The following is a 23,855-nucleotide window of genomic DNA, read 5'->3' as shown; positions in this document are numbered from 1 at the left end:
AGCATCTAGTCTCAGTGCCTGTCTACTGCTCAGTCTGGATGGAGGTCAATGAAACCTGAAGGCTGGAGGCTTGACCTGACCAGCTGCAAAACGTCTCCCTAGCTGAACATACATTTTCAGAAGGTTTATAGGGCTTATACAGAGTTCCTAAAGTGTGAATACAAATCTAAGATTTGAACAATGTAATAGTATCAGCTACATCAGAGGTTTGCAAACTGTGTGATGGACCCTAGCGCCACCCCCCCCCCCCCCCCTTGCCCAGACTGTACAGGATGTCTTCCACATTAAGACGGACTTCCCCCTAGTCTTGATAAGGGATGTATTTATAGATGGTGCTGCCCTAGGTGCCAAGTTTAGATACTCCCTATCAGAGCCGGGATGTGGGGAGCGGTAGACAGAGTAGCAGGTGTCTGGGGTTCCACTTAAAGGGATTCTGTCACCACGATTTCACTTACTGAGCTAACATCATCACCACATCAGTCTCCATGATTTATATTAAAATATACTAGTATTACTGCCCTGTGTCTTGTCATTTGTCTATAAAATCGCTTTTATTAATATGTAAAGTACCTCGATAAGGAGCCCAAGGGGCTGTCCCTCTGGCCGTTGGAGCCCAGCCGCGACCATTATCTTGGAGCCTAGCACCGCCCCACTGTTAATTTATTCACTGCTCATCGCCGATGTAATGTGTGTGTTGCGCCCGAAATCTTGCGCATTTCCGAATCCAGCGAAGCTGGCGCATGCGCATTTCGTTCTGTGAGGCCAATGCCAGGGCAACGCGCAGGCGCTGACATGAGTATCCACGGCGCATGCGCGAGATTTCGGGAGTAACAAACACATTATGTCGGCGATGAACAGTGAATAAATTGGCAGTGGGGCGGTGCTGGGCTCCAAGATAAGGGGCGCTGTGGGGCTCCAACGGCTGGAGGGACAGCCCATTGGGCTCCTTATTCAGGTAATTAGCGATTTTATAGACAAATTACAAGACCCAGGGCAGTAATACTAGTATATTTTAATATAAATCGTGGAGACTGATGTGGTGCTGTTAATAGCTCAGTAAGTGAAATCCAGGTGACAGTGTCCCTTTAAGAGAGAGGTGGGCACAGGGGTGGACTAAGAATTTAAAGTGACCTCATGTTGTAGGCGGGTCAAAATTGACAGAAAGTGGGACCAACACAAGTAGGTGGGGTCAATTGAAGTAGGTATGTCTAACACGCAGATAGGACCAGCAATACTAGAGAGGGGCAATATTGTGCTACACTTTGATATATGGTTCTGCAGCAAAACCAAATACCAAATTGCAGCACAGTATACTGTCCCATCAGAACCAAATACCACAGCACAATATACTTCCCTAATAACACCAAATAGCACAGTGCAGCACAAAATACTGCCCCTCCACATCACAATATAATGTCTCAGCAGAACCAAATACCATGGTGGAGCACAATATACTGCCCCAGGAGAACAATATACCACAGTGCAACACAATATACTGCCCCAGGAGAACAATATACCACAGTGCAACACAATATACTGCCCCAACAGTACCAAATACCACAGTGGAGCACTAAATACTGCCCCAGGAGAACGATATACCACAGTGAAACACAATTTACTGCCCCAGCAAAACCAAACAAGACAGTGCAGCACAATATACTTTCCCAGCAGAACTTGTTGCACTGTGGTATTTGGTTCTGCTAAGGTAATATTTTGTTTCTCTGGGATAGTATATTGTGCTACACTTTGGTATTGGGTTCTTCTGTATAACCACATACCACAGTGCAGGACAAAATACTGCCCCAGCAGAAGCAAATAACACAATGCAGCACAATATATTTACCCATCTTATGTTGGACAGGAAGCCAGTTTCTCAATGTATTCCTATGGCAGCCTCAATGTCAGTCTCATAAAAAATTAAAATAAGAGAAGTAACTGACTTCCTGTCCTGTGTCAGTTGGAGATCAGAGTGTTGGTCACATGACACAGCTGAGGATCAGAAGTGAGGTTATAACTCACAAATACAGTCACTGAAGATTACTTTTAGGGATGAGCGACTTTCATATTTTGAAGTTCGTGTGCGGGTTCCTATTGTGGTATTTACTGAATTGTGTTATGAATTACGTTACCACGGACCATAACGGAATGCCTTTAGAGGCATTCCGTTATTCATTCCGTCATAATAGAAGTCTATGGCCTGCATAACGGATCCGTACGGTTTCCGTTATGCTGGAGTCCTCTCCTGCATAACGCAAACCGTGTGGATGCGTTATGCAGGCCATAGACTTCTATTATGACGGAATAAATAACGGAATGCCTCTAAAGGCATTCCGTTATGCATTCAGTCATGGAATTGCGTTATGGTCTGTGGTAACGAAATCCATAACGCAATTCAGTACATACCACAATACGAACTCGCACACAAACTTCAAAATATGAAATTCACTCATCTCGAATTACTTTCACTACAGTTTACATCATGTACCTTTCAAAAAATAAAAATCTTTGTGGGAGTGCTCCTTTTAGGGGACAGGCCAGGGGCGGACTGGGAACTTAAAGTAAAGTAATCCTGGAAAAAGATGTTGTAGGTGGGTCCAAAATGATAAGCAGGGACAACAGAAGTAGGCGGGGACAGCAATACTGTAGAGCAGCACAAAATACTGCCCCAGCAGAACCAAATGCCATAGTGCAGCACAAAGTACTGCCCCAGCAGAACCAAATACCATAGTGCAGCACAAAATACTGCCCCAGCAGAACCAAATACCACGGTGCAGCACAAAATACTGCCCCAGCAGAACCAAATACCATAGTGCAGCACAAAATACTGCCCTAGCAGAACCAAATACCACAGTGCAGCACAAAATACTGCCCTAGCAGAACCAAATACCACCCATGCCACAGTAATGGAAAGACAGTACATGAAACTGTATCATCGTCCTGAGGACGGCAAAACAGATGAATTCAGGAGTACAGATGAATTTATGTGCATTAGTGCCTGATGCTCCTACAGTAATGAGGGCATAAGATCTTTATGCACGTGGATGGCGGCCAAGAAGAGGGCTTGGGTGGCCCTCTGGACATTGGCTCACTGGGAAATTTCCCTGCAGGGTCTATGGTTAGTCCGCCCATGAGACAGGCAGTTACAAGTTCTTGCTTTGGCTGGGGACAACCTTCTCAAAGTTGAAGCTCCATATTTTGGCCAATGACTTCAGATTCACATGTTAAAGGTTACCTGTCACCAAGAAAATGCAGTGCAATCTGCAGGCAGCAGGATATGGAGCAGGAGGAGGGGAGCAGATTGATATATAGGTTTGTGGGTAAAGATTCAATAATAATTGTCGTTTATGCATTTAAACCTCTTCTGTTTCTTTGCTGAGGAGTCATGAGGGTGGTCCTACTTACTGAATGACAGCTAAGTCATGTTTAAACATACAGAATAAGGCTACGTTCACAAGGCTGTATCTGTGTTGAGATCCGCAAAATGCACCGGCTGTGTGCATCCCGCACTTTCTGCAGGCCCCATCGTCAAAATGCCTATTTTTGTCTGCAAAATGGACAAGAATAGGACAGGTTCTATAATATACGGCATGACTGCATGGATGATATCTGTGTGCTGTCCGCACGAGCTGCAAAAAAAGTGCAGCTCGGACGCAGACCGAAAATACGGTCGTGTCACTGATGTAACTGCTTACATGTCTGTATGTACGGCATTATGCGCCCGCAATTGTATGGAGCGGGCTGCTGCGGTGAGCCCGCTCCATGCGCGGTGGATGCTGGCTGTATTATACAGCAGGCACCTGGCCGCAATGACGAGGAATGGCGATCCCACCAAACCCCGTCATTTAACCCTTCAGATGCCACAATCAATGATGATGGCAGCATCTGTGGAGTCAGGCAGAGGGATGCGGCTCCTTCTGCCTTCTGATCGGAGCCCCTACATTGAAATCGCGGGGCTCCGATCAGTTACTATAGCAGCCTGGACGATGCTGAAGCCTTCCAAGCCTACCATGGTAAGTTCCCTGCTGCTCTGTGCACAAGGCAGTAACAGTGTAAAAATTATATTCACCGTAATAGATCTCAATTAGGGTGAATAGGACAAGGGATCAAAAGATCCCAGGTTCTAAAAAAAGTTAAAAAAACAACAACAAAAAAACAACAAAATATCTAAAGTTTAAATCAGCCTCATTCCCCAAAAAAATATATATAAACAATAATAAAAAAAAAATATTAGGTATCGCCATGGCTAAAAATGTCTGAACTATTAAAATATTTCAAAAAATTTTCCTGTGCAGTGAACGCCGTAACGAAAAAAAAAAAGAAAAACACGCAATTCGCCTTTTTATAGTCAACTTGTCCCCCCCAAAAAATTTAATATGGCCTCACCTGAGCAAGTTTTCTGTCAGGGTGCGATGCGTGAAGCACAGCATCCGGACTGAACCCTGAACCATTTATTTTAAAGGGTCTGTGCGCATGAACGTTGTTTTTCAGGCATCATTTCTGCGTTCAGGAAAAATCGCAGCATGTTCTAAATTTGCGCGGGTACAATCGATTTTTGACACGCTATTCAGACACGGGTGCAATTGTTTTTTGATACGTTTTTCACACACGTGAAAAAAAAAACGAAAGAATAACAAACTACATCTCCTAGCAACCATCAGTGAAAACGCATTGCATCTGGAATCCGTTTTTCACGCAAGCCCCAGCCACTTCTATGGAGCCAGGGCTGCCTAAAAAACGGATTCCAGATGCAATGCGTTTTTCATTGATGGTTGCTAGGAGATGTAGTTTGTCATTCTTCTGTTTTTTTTGCGCACTTTAGAAAAGTATTAAAAAACCAATTGCACCAGTGCAGAAAAAATTTAAACACTGGACGCAATCTACAAAAATGACTGAACTTGAGTGCAAAACCTTCTGTTTTCTCCTGAACAGATCCTTACACAATCCGTATCGTTCGTGTGAAAGAGGCCTAACAGTGATCAAAAAGTCGGACATACCACAACAATGGTACCAATAAAAACTACAGTTCATTAGGCAAAAAACAAGCCCTCATACAGCTCTGCAGACCGAAATATAAAAAGTTATGGCTGTCAGAATATGGCGGTGCAAAGTAAATTCTGACTTTTTCAAAGAATTTTTTTTTTTTTTAAGTAATGAAAATAAAAACTCTACAAGTTTGGTATCACCGCAAATGTATTGAGCTACAGAATAAAGACGTCATGTCATTTTTGGTGCATTGTCAACGTCGTGATGACAAAACCCCAAAAACCTTAGCGGAATTGTGGTTTTATTTTTCAATTTTACCACACAAAGATTTTTTTTCCTATTTTCCAACACAAGGCATAGTAATTTAAATGGCAGCATTAATAAATGCATCTTGTCCCGCAGAAAAAAAAATTCCCTCATATGGCTACGTGAACGGAAAAATTAAAAAATTATGGCTATTGGAACGTGTAAAAATGAAAATAGGCCCAGTCTTTAAGGGGTTAAAGCAGGTGAAATGTTCTTCTAGCTATTAAAGGAACACATTTGTACAGTAATATTCTGCTGTATCTATCCTTCATGCTTGGCTACATAGTGGCTAACTATGTATTTGTGGTGAAGTCCAATCTTATTATGGATTCCATTAAGCCTTAGAGCGAATATACGCCCTTTTTAGGAAAGTAATGAAGTCATATAGTATTTCTACAGGCTCATTACATCTAATTTCCTGTTTCAGATATAATCTTTAAACGTACATGGCTGGAACATCTAACTAATTCATTACTGAAAACTCATTTATTTCCTGATATTAGTCATAACAACATTATTGAACCGCTTACAGAGCAGAGAAGAATACGCAGCGGAGTATTATTTCACATTATTGTTCCTGAAAAGCCCCAGATGGATATCGGAAATGTGCTGTATTACGTCGGTCCCACCTCATTCAGGCAATCTAACTAAACTTAATTTATGACTGCAGATTCTGATATTGGTGGACACATTACAGTGAAGTCATAATTATTACCGGATCTCAGAATTCATGGTAATACAATATGATATCATCTCAATAATAATAAATGGGGTATTCGTTGCACTATATGACTTTTCTCACCCCAGACAAAAGTGCCAAAGTTTTTTTGAACACTAACTTCACTGTATATATTCCCCAAATATTAACCTATTAAGGACGCATCCAATATTGCCTTGACTAAAATTATTTAGATTTTGACTTCTTCCTCCTGACACCTATAACTTATTTTGGGTTAAGTTTGATGTATTTTTGAATTGTTTAGTTACCATTTGAGGTATATGTAAGTTTGAGTTTAATTTATATTAACTTATGCACAAATTATATTATTTTCATTTTAATAAGGGAATGCCACTCACCTACCACCAGTAAAAATGTTAACATTGTACATGTTGTTCAATAGTTTTTTATGCTAATTGTTAAGGGTTTTTTTTTATTTATTTTTTTACATTTTTTAAAGTGGTCGTGCAGAGGGGTGTGGGGACATTAATGGACTCCTAGAAACTGTCTGACTTGTGGACACTTGAATGGCTGCTTCTGCAACCTACCCAAAGTGCAATTAAATCTCCCACATTTTTTTTAAAGGCCAAAGAGTGGGAATTAATAAAAAATAATAAAATAATAAACCAATACTCACATGTTTAATGCCCTGCTGCTCCAGTTATCACAGGTCCTGCACTGATGACATCACTCACATCGTTCATGTGACTGCTGCAGCCAATTGCTGGCCTCAGCAGACACTTGCCATTCATGCCAACATCACTGCTGAGGCTAGAGAACGATGTAAGTGATGCCACTGGTGCACGACCAGTGGCAACTGGAGTGGCAAGGATTGAAGTGGTGAAGCTATAGCAGTATAATGTTTAATGGGTGAGTAATGGTTATTTATTTTATTTCTTAAGAATTCCGGACAACTGTTTTAGCATATTGTAGTTCCTAGGAGACTGCAACCATTCCTTTTGTACAACAAAAAACAAACAAACACTGTAATATACTGCACAGGTACAGTTTTTGTTTAAAAGGTTGTCCAGCCTTTTCTAAGTGATGGTCTATCCTCAGGATCAGCCATCACTAGCTGATCGGTGGGGATCCGACACCCCACTCCCCTGCTGATCAGCTGTTTGGGTGTAGCTCCGTCGCCATCAGTGGGCACCAGAACTACACAGTTCCATTAACATTGTAGTGGACAGCGCTCATCACTGCAGCGCTGTGTTCATTGACAATGCTGACAGTGTTGTGTGGTTCAGGCACTGACTTTGGGCGACAGAGCTCTACCAGAACAGCGGATTGGCAGGGGTGCGGGGTGATGGACCCCACTGTTCAGCTAGTGATGGCCTATTCTGGGGCTAGGCAACAACTTAGTAAGGGTAAATGGTCTAGAAATGGTCTACATGTTAAAAAAAATACGCACCTACACTTAGAAAAAAAAAGAAAAAGGTAAAGAAATTGTCAAATAAAAAAACAATTTTTTATATCATTAAGCCCAATATATGTCATAGACAGGCTATGAAAGTACAGGCATCAAGACATTTCCATTTACTGAAAAGGAAATGTGTCACCAGAAAATGATTTTGTGTTTTTGTGTTAAACATATTCTTAAAGAATGGTAGGTGTTATTTTTTATTTTTCATGCCCATATCTATATTTAAACAAAAATCTAAATTCAGAAATTTGCACACTGGCCAGATCATTTTACGGCTTATCACTACAGGCAGGATTAGAATGAAAGATATCATCTTTGTATATACAGTACAGACCAAAAGTTTGGACACACCTTCTCATTCAAAGAGTTTTCTTTATTTTCATGACTATGAAAATTGTAGATTCAAACTGAAGGTATCAAAACTATGAATTAACACATGTGGAATTATATACATAACAAACAAGTGTGAAACAACTGAATATATGTCATATTCTAGGTTCTTCAAAGTAGCCACCTTTTGCTTTGATTACTGCTTTGCACACTCTTGGCATTCTCTTGATGAGCTTCAAGAGGTAGTCCCCTGAAATGGTTTTCACTTCACAGGTGTGCCCTGTCAGGTTTAATAAGTGGGATTTCTTGCCTTATAAATGGGGTTGGGACCATCAGGTGGATACACAGCTGATAGTCCTACTGAATAGACTGTTAGAATTTGTATTATGGCAAGAAAAAAGCAGCTAAGTAAAGAAAAACGAGTGGCCATCATTACTTTAAGAAATGAAGGTCAGTCAGTCAGCCGAAAAATTGGGAAAACTTTGAAAGTAAGGGCTATTTGACCATGAAGGAGAGTGATGGGGTGCTGTGCCAGATGACCTGGCCTCCACAGTCACCGGACCTGAACCCAATCGAGATGGTTTGGGGTGAGCTGGACTGCAGAGTGAAGGCAAAAGGGCCAACAAGTGCTAAGCATCTCTGGGAACACCTTTGAGACTGTTGGAAGACCATTTCAGGGGACTACCTCTTGAAGCTCATCAAGAGAATGCCAAGAGCGTGCAAAGCAGTAATCAAAGCAAAAGGTGGCTACTTTGAAGAACCTAGAATATGACATATTTTCAGTTGTTTCACACTTGTTTGTTATGTATATTATTCCACATGTGTTAATTCATAGTTTTGAATCCTTCATAGTCATGAAAATAAAGAAAACTCTTTGAATGAGAAGGTGTGTCCAAACTTTTGGTCTGTACTGTATATATACACTCGCCTAAAGAATTATTAGGAACACCTGTTCTATTTCTCATTAATGCAATTATCTAGTCAACCAATCACATGGCAGTTGCTTCAATGCATTTAGGGGTGTGGTCCTGGTCAAGACAATCTCCTGAACTCCAAACTGAATGTCAGAATGGGAAAGAAAGGTGATTTAAGCAATTTTGAGCGTGGCATGGTTGTTGGAGCGAGACGGGCCAGTCTGAGTATTTCACAATTTGCTCAGTTACTGTGATTTTCACGACAACCATTTCTAGGGTTTACTAGGAATGGTGTGAAAAGGGAAAAACATCCAGTATGCGGCAGTCCTGTGGGCAAAAATGCCTTGTGGATGCTAGAGGTCAGAGGAGAATGGGCCGACTGATTCAAACTGATAGAAGAGCAACGTTGACTGAAATAACCACTCGTTACAACCGAGGTATGCAGCAAAGCATTTGTGAAGCCACAACACGCACAACCTTGAGGCGGATGGGCTACAACAGCAGAAGACCCCACCGGGTACTACTCATCTCCACTAAAAATAGGAAAAAGAGGCTACAATTTGCACGAGCTCACCAAAATTGGACTGTTGAAGACTGGAAAAATGTTGCCTGGTCTGATGAGTCTCGATTTCTGTTGAGACATTCAAATGGTAGAGTCCGAATTTGGCGTAAACAGAATGAGAACATGTATCCATCCTCTGATGGCTACTTCCAGCAGGATAATGCACCATGTCACAAAGCTCGAATCATTTCAAATTGGTTTCTTGAACATGACAATGAGTTCACTGTACTAAAATGGCCCCCACAGACACCAGATCTCAACCCAATAGAGCATCTTTGGGATGTGGTGGAACGGGAGCTTCGTGCCATGGATGTGCATCCTTCAAATCTCCATCAACTGCAAGATGCTATCCTATCAATATGGGCCAACATTTCTAAAGAATGCTATCAGCACCTTTTGAATCAATGCCACGTGGAATTAAGGCAGTTCTGAATGCAAAAGGGGGTCCAACACCGTATTAGTATGGTGTTCCTAATAATTCTTTAGGTGAGTGTATATGTCAACGCTTATCTACTCCCTGCTGACCTCTGCACAGGTCACAGAACATGCCTAGAAAACTCTTCCATAGAAGTCAATGAGGTCACCTTCTGTCCATTGGTGTCTATGGTCCATGTGGCTGCTGTAAAGCATATCTCTAAATGAGGTTAAGGGCAGCTGAGGCAAGATGGCCGCTCTCATAGTCATGTTCAGGAAACAGAATTTAAAAAAAATCTACAGTACAATCAGAAAATAAAATCTGAAAAATAAGAAAAAAGGAGATGTCTTATTATCTGGTTTTAACTGGCAGAAAAAAAAAATTTGGTGCCACATTCTCTTGAAATGTGGAAGAAAATACATTTGCGTGATTTAAAATACACAGCAAATAAAGTGAAGCCTTCCAAAAGGTACAGGTATTTTCCTTGTGTAAACATTCAATAAGGATCATGATGAGACATGACAGTCGCGCACTCTACGCTTTGAAAATTCTCAAGGAAAATAATAATCTTTGCGGGGTAAATTTTTACTGGGGTGTTCTCGCTTGGATGCTATATTTAATGTAGCATGTAAAACCTGTCAGCAGCTTTACAAGCAAACACATGCTGCTTTTTCTGTCACAATCCAAAAATCAATTTTCAAGCTGCGAGGTGTAATGGTGCCACAACTCTGTCACAGAAGCTTAGTTTTCTAACACTTATTACAGTCAATAATTTTTACTCATATGTCCAATCTTATTTGTGCCGGAACCCAGGGAACATGGCGTGGCCGATATCAAGGTCTCTGTGCATACCAACAGTAATGCACTCGCTTCAGTAGCGGATAAAGAATGGGTTAACCATGATTTTCCATAATGTGATTGTTAGGCCTCGACACAATACCATAATCACACTAATGATGAAAAAAAATTGAAAATGCTTGATTATGACTTATTTTGAAGAGGAACAGCTGCATGGAAACTGAAATTCTCATTTTGTCATCTATTTTTATCAAGTAAGAAAATCTGGATGTATGAGCAAAAAAATAAAAAAATAAAAAAGTAAACCCACAAACCAAGGCAATAAAACCTCTATATATTAAAATAATGGTAAATAAATGTAAATTAATGGAATAAAAATGAAAATAAAACTATTCAGAAATATGGAAATTTCCAGACACAATAAAACAAACCAGAACACTATAGTGATTACGAGCATTCCCAGACATACACATATGAACATTAGATCTCTGTCAGTGTGACGAGTCCGTTACGACCCGGTGTCACCCTGCTGCGCATCCTTTGCCCAAGCATACAGGGAACCAGGGAGACTAATGACATTCTCCCACTGTCAATGTAGGATTGGCACACTCAAAACATGCGGAGCCCCACGGAGTTGAAACAATTTATTATAACTACGTTTGATAAAATATGATAAAATACAATAAAATACATAAAATAAATTAAACAATGGTAGTAGTTTTGTAATATTCAAATCAACTTATTGCAGACAAAGTATCCTAGATGTTCTCAATAGTGGATGGGTCTGCAATGACACACAATAGATGCTTAACTGCAGATCCTAACAACAGGGTGTTGTCTTGCAAATAAAACGCACTCTAGGTCACTACAGTCCATATGTATACACGTCACAAAATATTCAGAAGGACTGTTTGAATTCCAGGAGGTTGCATCAAACTCCGGTTATATTCATATGCAAGAAAAACGCACTGAGAGACTCTACATGCAGAAAAGCGCATACAGTGATTTCCTATGCAGGCACTATATTCCTATCTCTGTATATCTACAGTTTCTGCAATCCATGCATTCCAAGGTTGTTATAGGAGTTTTTCATAAGAATTTTCTGCATGCATTTATATTTGTATTTTTCTCAAGAATTCTATTCAAGAGGATCCTCAAAGAGGTTATTCCACACAAAGTCCCGATTGCAATATTCACATATGAACGCTATATTGTTGTTTCGTTATAAATGTAGGTTTGTAACGATAACCCACATTTGTGGGCTTACCTGGCCTTTTTATTCAGCTGTTTTTTTCTGGGTGATTGTCGCTTCCGACTTTAGGCCGGCGTCCCGGTCTTTGCTGTGTCAGCGGCTTAGTATTCCCCAGTGATGACTTTCAGCTGGTTGCAGGCAGGTTAATATAGAGCGTCTTGTTTGAATCCTAGATATCCTCTGGTTTTTAATAGTGCACTGTTATTTCGGGGTTCAAATCCTTCAGGGGTGAAACTCTCGCCAGACGCGTTTCGGGGACACTCTCCCCTTCCTCAGTGGCATCACCCCTATAAGTGAATGGTGGGTTTTTATATCCCTCATGGTCTTGTGTGGAAAAGGATCATGGGAAAAGAAAGGGATCATGGGAAAATGGTATTCTGGAAAAGAAGGAGTATGGATTCTCCCAACATAAGTCTTCCCCTACCATATTTATTTTTCAATCTTTTTCAATCTTATTCATCCATGATCATTCAAGGATTAATAAATGATATGATTTTCATAATTTTCAAAATATTTTTATGCATGCGTTTTTTGCATGCGTTTTTTTGCATGCGTTTTTTGCATGCGTTTTTTTTTTTATTTATTTATTTTTTTTATATATTCTTTACTCTTGAATCTGCTGTAAACCATATTTTCTCAGAATAACATTCATAGATAGTTCAAAGTTCATAAGTCATACGATATTGTTGCTTTTCATACATGCGATTTTTGGTTACGGATATTGTGCGTTTTTTTAAGATTGCGTTTTTTCACCATTTGTTGCATTTTTTGAGCCATTTGTTGCGTTTTTTGAAAATTTGTTGTGTTTTTACTTCAAAAAGTACTATACCCCATGTTGCATTAAAATAACATTGATATTTAAAATTGTAGGGCAATTTTTGCAGCTTAAAAATGACCTCGAATTGGGTCGGATGGCGATACATCCGACACGTTCAGGGAAGAGTTAGGTATCGCCATCCGACCCAATTCGAGGTCATTTTTAAGCTGCAAAAATTGCCCTACAATTTTAAATATCAATGTTATTTTAATGCAACATGGGGTATAGTACTTTTTGAAGTAAAAACACAACAAATTTTCAAAAAACGCAACAAATGGCTCAAAAAATGCAACAAATGGTGAAAAAACGCAATCTTAAAAAAACGCACAATAACCGTAACCAAAAACTGCATGTATGAAAAGCAACAATATCGTATGACTTATGAACTTTGAACTATCTATGAATGTTATTCTGAGAAAATATGGTTTACAGCAGATTCAAGAGTAAAGAATATATAAAAAAAAAAAAAAAAAAAAAAACGCATGCAAAAAACGCATGCAAAAAAACGCATGCAAAAAACGCATGCATAAAAATATTTTGAAAATTATGAAAATCATATCATTTATTAATCCTTGAATGATCATGGATGAATAAGATTGAAAAAGATTGAAAAATAAATATGGTAGGGGAAGACTTATGTTGGGAGAATCCATACTCCTTCTTTTCCAGAATACCATTTTCCCATGATCCCTTTCTTTTCCCATGATCCTTTTCCACACAAGACCATGAGGGATATAAAAACCCACCATTCACTTATAGGGGTGATGCCACTGAGGAAGGGGAGAGTGTCCCCGAAACGCGTCTGGCGAGAGTTTCACCCCTGAAGGATTTGAACCCCGAAATAACAGTGCACTATTAAAAACCAGAGGATATCTAGGATTCAAACAAGACGCTCTATATTAACCTGCCTGCAACCAGCTGAAAGTCATCACTGGGGAATACTAAGCCGCTGACACAGCAAAGACCGGGACGCCGGCCTAAAGTCGGAAGCGACAATCACCCAGAAAAAAACAGCTGAATAAAAAGGCCAGGTAAGCCCACAAGTGTGGGTTATCGTTACAAACCTACATTTATAACGAAACAACAATATAGCGTTCATATGTGAATATTGCAATCGGGACTTTGTGTGGAATAACCTCTTTGAGGATCCTCTTGAATAGAATTCTTGAGAAAAATACAAATATAAATGCATGCAGAAAATTCTTATGAAAAACTCCTATAACAACCTTGGAATGCATGGATTGCAGAAACTGTAGATATACAGAGATAGGAATATAGTGCCTGCATAGGAAATCACTGTATGCGCTTTTCTGCATGTAGAGTCTCTCAGTGCGTTTTTCTTGCATATGAATATAACCGGAGTTTGATGCAACCTCCTGGAATTCAAACAGTCCTTCTGAATATTTTGTGACTTGTATACATATGGACTGTAGTGACCTAGAGTGCGTTTTATTTGCAAGACAACACCCTGTTGTTAGGATCTGCAGTTAAGCATCTATTGTGTGTCATTGCAGACCCATCCACTATTGAGAACATCTAGGATACTTTGTCTGCAATAAGTTGATTTGAATATTACAAAACTACTACCATTGTTTAATTTATTTTATGTATTTTATTGTATTTTATCATATTTTATCAAACGTAGTTATAATAAATTGTTTCAACTCCGTGGGGCTCCGCATGTTTTGAGTGTGCCAATCCTACATTGACAGTTATACAATTTGAAGGGTGAATTCATCAGATTGTGCACCTCTTATGGTTGTGGGACTAGTGAGCTATTTCCAATATATTTACTAAGTGACATTCTCCCACTGTCTGACTATTTATGAACACAGCTCCTCGCATCCATATGGGAAGAATATAATTAGAGCAGGCAGCCGGTTATGCCCAGATTTCTTCTCAGAGAGCTACGTATCAATCACTTTAGTCATCAACAAGCTAAAGTGAAGATGTCATCTGATATCACTAAAACGCAACTGCTCTCCACAAGAAGAGTTAGCAATGCTAGACCCAAACGATTTGTGTCTGATGTATTATGAAAAACATAACTACTTTCTTCCAGAAATTGCGCCGTCCTTGTGCATGGGCTGCGTGCCGTACTACAGCTCAGTCCCGTTTACATAACTGGGTCTAAGCTGCAATACCCCACACAGCCCATGGACAAGAGTGGCGCTGCTTCTAGAAGGCGGACATATTTAAAAATGACTATTAAAAATGTATTAAACGTAAGAGATTGGCAAATGTAAAATTCCATACCATTTACCATTCCAAGATAATAGACAGCATTCACTAGAGAGCATCCCTTTCGGAAATGATCAGTCATGTATTCCAACCAGTTTGCTTCCAGGCCAATGATGGCATTTTTGTCTTTTGTGATCCTCATGGGAATTTTCACCGTGTAATATTTTCTGTACCTTTGTTGTGTTTTCGGTTTATTAAAAAGAGCCAAAATTTCAGATTCTGAAAAAAGAAAAGATGACCATTTAATTTCATATCATCAACCCAATATTATGAGTGTACCCACTGGCACTCCAGACCTTACTACTGGTCAAAGGGATGCACATTGACCCTAACACTTTAGTGGGAGAGAGTACCATCAAAGGGTGGTCTCACTTCAGGAAATGGCATTTATTATGTAGAGAAAGTTAATACAAGGCACTTACTAATGTATTGTTATTATCCATATTGCCTCCTTTGCTGGCTGGATTCATTTTTCCATCCTGTAATCCAGCAGTGGTCGTCATGCTTGCACACTATAGGGAAAAGTGCCGGCCTCTCTGGTGGCTGGGAAAGCGGAAGTGAGCATAGGCTGGCTCCTTTTCCCATAGTGAGCAATCACGACCACTGCTGCTGGATTGCAGGGTGGTCGCAACCATGGAAATACAAAAGTGGTCATTTACGATCAAGAAAAAAGAATATAATTCTGGCGCAGAATGTGGTGCAAAGGTTATTATTTTTGCCACAATATGCAACTTTTCCCCGCTCTTGCCAGGTCTAAAAAAGTGGGTGTGGAGGGGAAGGGGACAAGCCAGCATTGTCCTGCCCAAATTGGGACTGTATCGCTAGTATGATAATACTAATATCTGAGAATTCTTCCTACTGCTTTTATGTACTGTTCTTCCATCTTGTTGGGTCTTTGCATGCCTGACATCATGGGCCTCCCTCCTACACTCCATCCCAGGTTTGCTTTGCTGCCGGGTCTTTGCATGCCTGACATCATGGGCCTCCCTCCTACACTCCATCCCAGGTTTGCTTTGCTGCCGGGTCTTTGCTAGCTCCCGGTTCGTGAAAGGCCAGCACAATTCAAGTATTTAATCAGCCAATGGTCAGCTGACCCAGGCTCCGAAGGGGTCTTTTCCCAGTGCCCTGACCTTCTTCTGGTGTCACCTGCTGCTAACGGAGTCTACTTCTGTGGCTGTGATCTAAGGATTCCCTACTGCGAGCTCTAGATCTCTGTACAAGGGTTAAAGAGTAAACCCCAGGGAATCCAATCCCAGGTTTAGTCAAAAGTCAAATCCGTTGGAACGCAGTGACCGAGTTACAAATTGATCTAAAAGTTTTTTTAGCAAAGCATCTAAGCAGTGGTGGACACAGGCTGAAGGAGCCTCTGTGCAGGAAAGGTATGTGGGCCATTCACAGGAGATTCATCAAGAGTTTACCATACAGCACTTTTCTTGTTCTAGAACAAACGGCTCACGGTTGTGCTCTTTTCTCTGGTATATCACAAGAGAATTAATCAGTTTCTTATAACCATTTTAGTAGACTCCCAAAAGAAGTTTTTTTTAATAGTAATAGCTAATTTGCCAATAGGGCAAAAGCAAAAACTACATATATGGGATTTGCCCTTTTTATAGCATGTGTCTTCATTGAAAAGCTGATGGGTTTTTAATAACATCTATATTTATTGCAAGACTGCTCTATTGTGATATGGTAATAGTGTTTGTTCTTACTCCTATGCTTTTTTGTATTGTGATGATGTCCCAAGTGACCGTGTTTTCATTTATAAGGTTTACTATGATGTCACAATCGACTGTGTATTCAGTTAAGTGTTGATCTATTGTGATGATGTCACAATAGACTAATCAGTTATTATATGATGATATCACAATAAGTTGTCACAATGGTGTTTGTCTTTATTCCTATCATGTGCACAGTTGTGATGTCACAATATTCATTGTCTATTGCAGAGCTGTATTTTACAGAGGTGATGTTACAATAGTATTTGCCTTTATTCTTAAACCGTAGTGTTTATCACGGATATTCTAATTGCTAATTTTTATCAGGAATGTCGTCACTTCAAGAATTCGTGAAGATGTAGAATATAGTGCTATATATTCGTAAGAGCGAATATTCTACTTAAAAGATTTACTTTTCAGCAGTAACCGCCCTTCTTGCTTGTGGGCCAATGAGAAGGCTGCAATATCTTTTTCAGAGCTTAGCAACATCCCTAGAAACCAATAGGAAATCTGCCTACCCCCTTACTATATAACAACCTCCCCAGCAGCCATTTTCTGCAGTTTTTTTGCAGTTCTGAGAGAGAGAGCAGTGACATTGCTGTGCTCTGTGCTTTCATCTGGATCCTATTCCTCATCCAATTCCATTAGATAGTTATCAATGGGAGAAAAACAGAACTGGATCGCGCATCCACAATGCTATGGGTGGCATTGTCAGATAGCAGGGTTGCAGTCTGACTCCTGGGTCCTGCCGCCTACTAGGGCAGCGCCACGTTGTCGCCGCACTGTGCTGCGCCTATTTGTCATAGTAGTTCCCACTCTAAGAGGCAACCTTGACGTGGTGAGTGGGCTTATGCCTTTTGATCAAAATGTACACTAATGCCTCTTGTACAGCATGCAGTATAGGTAGCTGTACTCTTAATATTGCGCTGAAAAGTGAGTTTAATTAGATCTAAGGGTAGTTTCACACTAGCGGCAGAGGACTCCTGCTGCCTCTCAGCGTGCGTTGTCTGGGGGCACACGTGAACTAGCGGCAGGACGGATCCGACAGGCTGTTCACCTGCCGGAGTCCCCTGCTGCTAGTATGAAAGTACCCTAAGCATAGCATTGTGGATGTGCGATCCAGTTCTGTTTTTATCCCCTTGATATATACATTAGATAGTTGGTTAGCTCATATATATAATACAGATAGTTAGTGGGAGATAGTCAGTGTAGGTTAGATAGTGATATAGTGTAGCTGATAGGTTCCAGTGCAGGGTGTTAGGTAGTGTGATAGGAATTACTGTTTCTCTGCTGTCCATACATACATGCTATAGACATAGTGCTGTGATGTCACAACAATACTTAGTGCACCAATCAGTAATATCTACTCACACCTGATAAAATGTGATGTTAGGCTACTTTCACACTCGCGTTTTGGGTGGATCCGTCATGGATCTGCAAAAAACGGATCCGTTACAATAATACAACCGCATGCATCTGTCATGAACGGATCCGTTTGTATTATCTGTAACATAGCCAAGACGGATCCGTCATGAACTCCATTGAAAGTCAATGGGAGACGGATCCGTTTTCTATTGTGTCAGATTGTGTCAGAGAATTGGCTTAGTTTCGTCAAGCGGACAGCAAAACGCTGCAGGCAAACTGATGCATTCTGAGCAGATCCTTTTCCATTCAGAATGCATTAGGGCAAAACTGATCTGTTTTGGACCAGTTGTGAGAGCCCATGACGGATCTCACAAACGGAAAGCCAAAACTAGAGTGTGAAAGTAGCCTTACATGTATTGCGCAAAAAATATGCGCATCATTAGTTCCAATTTGCACAATCGCGAAAATAATGACTGGAGATCACGAATTCTAGAATTCGCAAATTTATTGCGAATATTATGTGAAAAATTTGCTAAATATCACGAAAACGAATATTGCCTATGCCGCTTATCACGACTAAACCGTGTTCTATTGTCATGATATCACAAGAGTCTTTGTCTATATTTCTAAGTTGTGTTCTACTGTGATGATTTCACAATGGCTTGAATTTGAATTGAATATGCTGTGTCAGGGTGGATTTGATTTATATCACGATATAAATCATAGTTTTCTACATAAAGACTAATTCTTGCTGGTATAACTTATAATATGCAAGTAGATGAAGATTTTTAGAATAACAACTTTTCATATTAGTTTGATTAGGTTGATTCTGTATTCATAGGTTTGTAGAAGTTAGGATTAAGGTCTTTTTCTCAACTCTGTTCATGTTATAACATTTTTGCTGTGAAGAAGAGGCATGTGATCTCTGCTGAGTCAAATTCAGTTTTGAGAACTGCAAAAGTAAACCAAGCATCTGTGATAATATCTTGTAGGCAGAGAAACTGCCCAATAATCTTACAAAAACCTCTGGAAGAGCATGACATTGTGAATGGATTAATGGAATTTATTTACCATTAAATACATAATTAAAAAACTAATCTTTATTTCATGATGGAATAACCTTTGGATGGTAATATATATTTCCTCAAAAAGCATTTTATTAAAAAAAATAAGATTTATATTAAAAAAATAAGATTTAAATAAAAAAAATAAGATTTTTTTAAATTTATTTAAAAAAAAAATCATTGATTTTTATCCACCCTGTGCTGTGTTTTGTTAGATGATTTCACAATAGATAGTGTCTTCATTTATAGGCTGAGTTCTATTGTGATGATGTCACGACCATGTTTGTCTTAATTCCTAGGCTGTGTTTAGTATTCAGATGATGTTACAGCAGTGTTCGTTTTCATTCCTAAAATTAACCTGATTATCATGATGTCACAAGTGTTTCAGTTTATAGGAAGTGCTCTATTGTTTACTTACAAACTGTGATGGTGTCACTTAGGGAATGTGTAATTCACAGACATGTAACAGACTTGGCACTGGCAGGACGCACAAACATGTTAAGAAATGAAAACATATGTTCCCTTTTAGATACCATTTTCAAGTTTCTCCATAAATATAGTTTACATACAGTGGTGTAACACTGTATGTATGTCTGTATATAAATATATATAGTCACAGATCTGCTGGTCGCTACTGAAAAGGGGGCATGCTTGATGTCAGACACATCCTTAACAATATAGGCTTTGTTCATACTGAGTCTATGTTTAGCATATACATTTAATGCATATGCTACAAATACAATTTTAACGTTTCTGTCTATTTTTTTTATGTGTATGTTAAATGGATAGGCACCCCTTTGCATGCGTTTTTAAAGTAAAAAAATGTGTAATTTTAGGGTTCAAGCTTCAGAATTATATAGTAGACTATTCTGCCCACAAAGCAAATCACATATTCCGATGTACAAGAAGTTGAACATAGTCAAAGGTATATGTATTTGGACTATGTCTGACCATTGAAAGTCAATCGATAAACTGAAGTAAACGTAAATTATTTTTTTAAAGCATATATATTCTTTACTAAGAGCAATAACGTAATGTGAACAGCGCCTAAGAGGAGCTCATATAATGCAATGGAACAGCAAATGTGTCTTAAGTAGTGTTGAGCGAACTTCTGTTTTAAGTTCGGCATCTAAAGTTCGGCTTCCGGGTAGCGGAGAATCCCGATATGTATTCCGAATTCCGTTGTGGTCCGTGGTAGTGGAATCAATAATCGGCCATTATTGATTCCGCTACCACGGACCACAACGGAATTCGGAATCCATATCGGGATTCTCCGCTAACAGGAAGCCGAACTTTAGACGCCGAACTTAAAACAGAAGTTCGCTCAACACTAGTCTTAAATTACACAACTTATGCGGATTAATGCAATCTGTAAGGGCTCATGCACATGAACGTATTGTCTTTCCATGTCTGTTTTGCTTTTATTGCGGACTGTATGCGGAACCATTCATTTCAATGGGTCTGCAAAAAAAAACCCACAGAAGTTACACCGTGTGCTTTCTGTTTCCGTATGTCCGTTCTGCAAAAAAAATAAAACATATCCTATTAGTGTCCGCATTACGGACAAGGATAGGACTGTTCTATTAGGGGCCAGCTGTTCCATTCTGCAAAATACGGAATGCACACGGACGTCATCCGTATTATTTGCGGATCCATTTTTTGCGGACCTCTCACCCAGTTAAGCCTTCGTGTGCATGAGCCCTAAGGCTGAGTTCACAATTCAGTTATTTGGTTAGGTATTTCCATTAGTTAGGGCTCATGCACACGACCATATGTATTTTGCGGTTTGCAAATCACGGACCCGCGAAAAATACGTATGACATTCATGTGCATTCCGTATTTTGCGGAACGGAACAGCTGGCCCCTAATAGAACAGTACTATCCTTGTCCGTTATGCGGACAATAATAGGACATGTTAATTTTTTTTGCGGAAAGGACATCCAGAAACTGAATGCGCAGGGAGTAAATTCCCTTTTTTAGGGGACACATTAAAACGAATGGTTCCGTATATGAGCCCTTATTGTGAACCAAAACCAGGTGTAACCAGGTGTAACCAGGTGCGAGTCAAAGACACAGAACAGTTAGGAATCTTTCCATTATACCTTTTCTCATAGTAGGCTTCACTACTGGTTTTGGCTCAAAAGTGAAATAACTGATGTGTGAACTCAGCCTAATCTGTCAAAATGATGTTGGGGAGCAAAAGGATGCAAACATAACCCTGGATGATGTTCTGGGATGTACGGCTCATGCCATATTGCTTAGGTGTGGTTAGACTGACATTCAATTTAACATTTAGCTTTCCTTGCTAAATAGCTCAAAAATCTAATATATAGTATAAGTCAGAAAGTGCCAAAACTATGAACTACAAGTGTTTATAGAAAGAATCTGAAATTTCTACACACGCCACCAGGTTTCCAGTGCTCCTTCTGCCTTAGGCTACATGATTTAAGTACAGCTCCTATCTCAATAAGTGCTGACAACAGTGTCTGGAATTTAATAAGCTGCACACATGTACAGTGTATTAGGTTCTGGTCATAACTATACATACAGGGCATATCAATCTAATTTTATGTTGTGTTTGCCTTTGATTAGAACTAGGCTATAGCACATGTGACACAGACTACATCAAATCTAGATTTTATTTTTTTAGAAACATACTGAACCTGTGTAAAAAAAAAACAAAAAAAAAAAAAACTGTCAGCCTGAAGCTAAATCTGAATATTTAAAGGGGACCTTTCACTGATCCTGACATTGTGAACAAAGTATCATGACATATACAGCGGCGCCCAGGGATCTCACTGCACTTACTATTATCCCTGGGTGCCGCTCCGTTCTCCCGTTATGTCCTCCGGTATGTTCGGGGACCTGGTTATAGTAGGCGGAGTCTGCCCTTGTTCTGCTGGGCGTCTCCTTCTCCTAGGCTGTATCGCTGGCCAATCGCATCGTAGAGCTCACAGCCTGTGAGCTCTGCGCTGCGATTGGCCAGCGCTACAGCCTAGGAGAAGGAGACGCCCAGCAGAACAAAGGCAGACTCCGCCTACTATAACCAAGTCCCCGAACATACCGGAGGACATAACGGGAGAACGGAGCGGCACCCAGGGATAATAGTAAGTGCAGTGAGATCCCTGGGGGCCGCTGTATATGTCATGATACTTTGTTCACAATGTCAGGATCAGTGAAAGGTCCTCTTTAAAAAAAAAAAAGACACTAATTAATTTCATTTTGAAGAATGACTCAATGGCCTCCTTTCATCCACAAGAATAGCTTTGTAAGTTTATTTACTGCCATTCTGCCAGTGACATCATATGATGCTAAATGTATCATGAGCTCATGCCCCCTAGGATCTAGTTACGCTAGCATGATTGTCACTGACTGACTTGATAAGGGCTCGTTCACATGAACGGTCCGTATATGGAACCATTCATTTCAATGGTTCCGCAAAAAAAAAACGGAATGTACTCCGTATGCATTCCGTTTCCGTATTTCTGTTCAAAGATAGAACATGTCCTACGGTATTATTGCCTGCAAATCACGTTCCATGGCTCCATTCAAGTCATTGGGTCTGCAGAAAAAAGGAACACATACGGAATGTACTCTGTATGTCTTCCGTATCCGTTCCGTTTTTGCGGAACCATCTATTGAAAATTTTATGCCAGGCCCAATTTTTTCAATGTAATTACTGTATACTGTATAGCCATATGGAAAAACGGAACGGAACCGGAAACACTACTGAAACAAAAAACGGAAAAACTGATCCGTTAAAAACGTCCCGCAAAACCCTGGAAAAGTCATACGGTCGTGTGAACGAGCCCTAAGCCTGTAATAATCATAACACTGCAGTTATGAAGGCATTACAGGCATTGCTACCTCACCAACCTATTTTGCTTTAGGGCTGGACTAGCAACCTGATACTATTGCTATCATACAATACTCATTATGTTCTAGGTGTTGGCCAAACCGGAATGTAGGTACTGGAGAGGCATAGCTATGCTTTCATTTAACTGGGATTCACGGGATACTATATCTCATTATGGAGAGTGCCTACCGGAATTCCAAAGGACTGTTGCCTGGTCTATAAGACTCCTCGGGCCATTGAGGCACTCTCCATAATGATATATTGCATTCCTCAAATCCTGACCCAGGCCTCTCACCCAGTCTAGCCTATTCTGTGCTCTCCACAGATGTGGGGCAATCACCCCAAAACAGCTGTCTACAGATGAGGTGCTAGCTTAGGCTACTTTCACACTAGCGTTTTGGTTTCCGTTTGTGAGATCCATTCAGGGATCTCACAAGCGGTCGAAAACTGATCAGTTTTGCCCTTAATGCATTCTGAATGGAAAAGGATCTGCTCAGAAGGCATCAGTTTGGCTCCGTTCTGCCTCCATTCCGCTTTGCAGCATGTTGGTGTCCGTCTGACGAAACCGAGTTATCCGTACCCATTGACTTACATTGTGTGTCAGGACGGATCCGTTTTCACTGAAACAATAGAAAACGGATCCTTCCCCCATTGACTTTCAATGGTGTTCAAGACGGATCCGTTTGGACTATGTTTAAGATAATACAAACGGATGCATGCGGTTGTATTTATCTGAACGGATGCGTTTGTGCAGATCCATGACGGATCCGCACCAAACGCGAGTGTGAAAGTAGCCTTAATTATTATCCAAGTCGTGTCTCAAGGCCTGTTTAAAAGGTTAAAGATTGTCCTATAGGATAGCTACCTTACATCTGGTGGCATTAGAGGCAGAGCTTGTTAAGAGCTCATTTGCACACCTTCTTCCATTAACTTGGACAAAGATTCCGTTTTCTGCCCCAGTCTTGAGCCTCATTACCCTGTTCAAGGCAGAAGTGTCTAAGTTCACGCTATTTACAGGCTTTGTAAACCTGCCCCACTGTCTTTGTACATCTGTGATCAACTCAACCATATGAATTAGGACGCATCATGTTCCTTT

At 40.2% G+C, this 23,855-nt stretch overlaps 1 protein-coding gene across 1 annotated transcript in view; it reads right to left on the bottom strand.

Annotated features, from left to right (window-relative positions):
* Positions 1 to 23,855, bottom strand: part of RFTN1 (raftlin, lipid raft linker 1) — a 376,685-nt gene that overhangs the window by 69,035 nt on the left and 283,795 nt on the right. The window contains exon 6 of the mRNA XM_040433534.1: positions 14,775 to 14,978. Coding sequence (XP_040289468.1) covers positions 14,775 to 14,978 — 204 coding nt within the window. The remainder of the gene's footprint in view (positions 1 to 14,774; positions 14,979 to 23,855) is intronic.

Source organism: Bufo bufo, chromosome 5, assembly GCF_905171765.1.
Source record: "Bufo bufo chromosome 5, aBufBuf1.1, whole genome shotgun sequence".
NCBI classification, from domain to species: Eukaryota; Metazoa; Chordata; class Amphibia; order Anura; family Bufonidae; genus Bufo; species Bufo bufo.
This window is presented reverse-complemented; position numbering and strand designations above follow the sequence as displayed.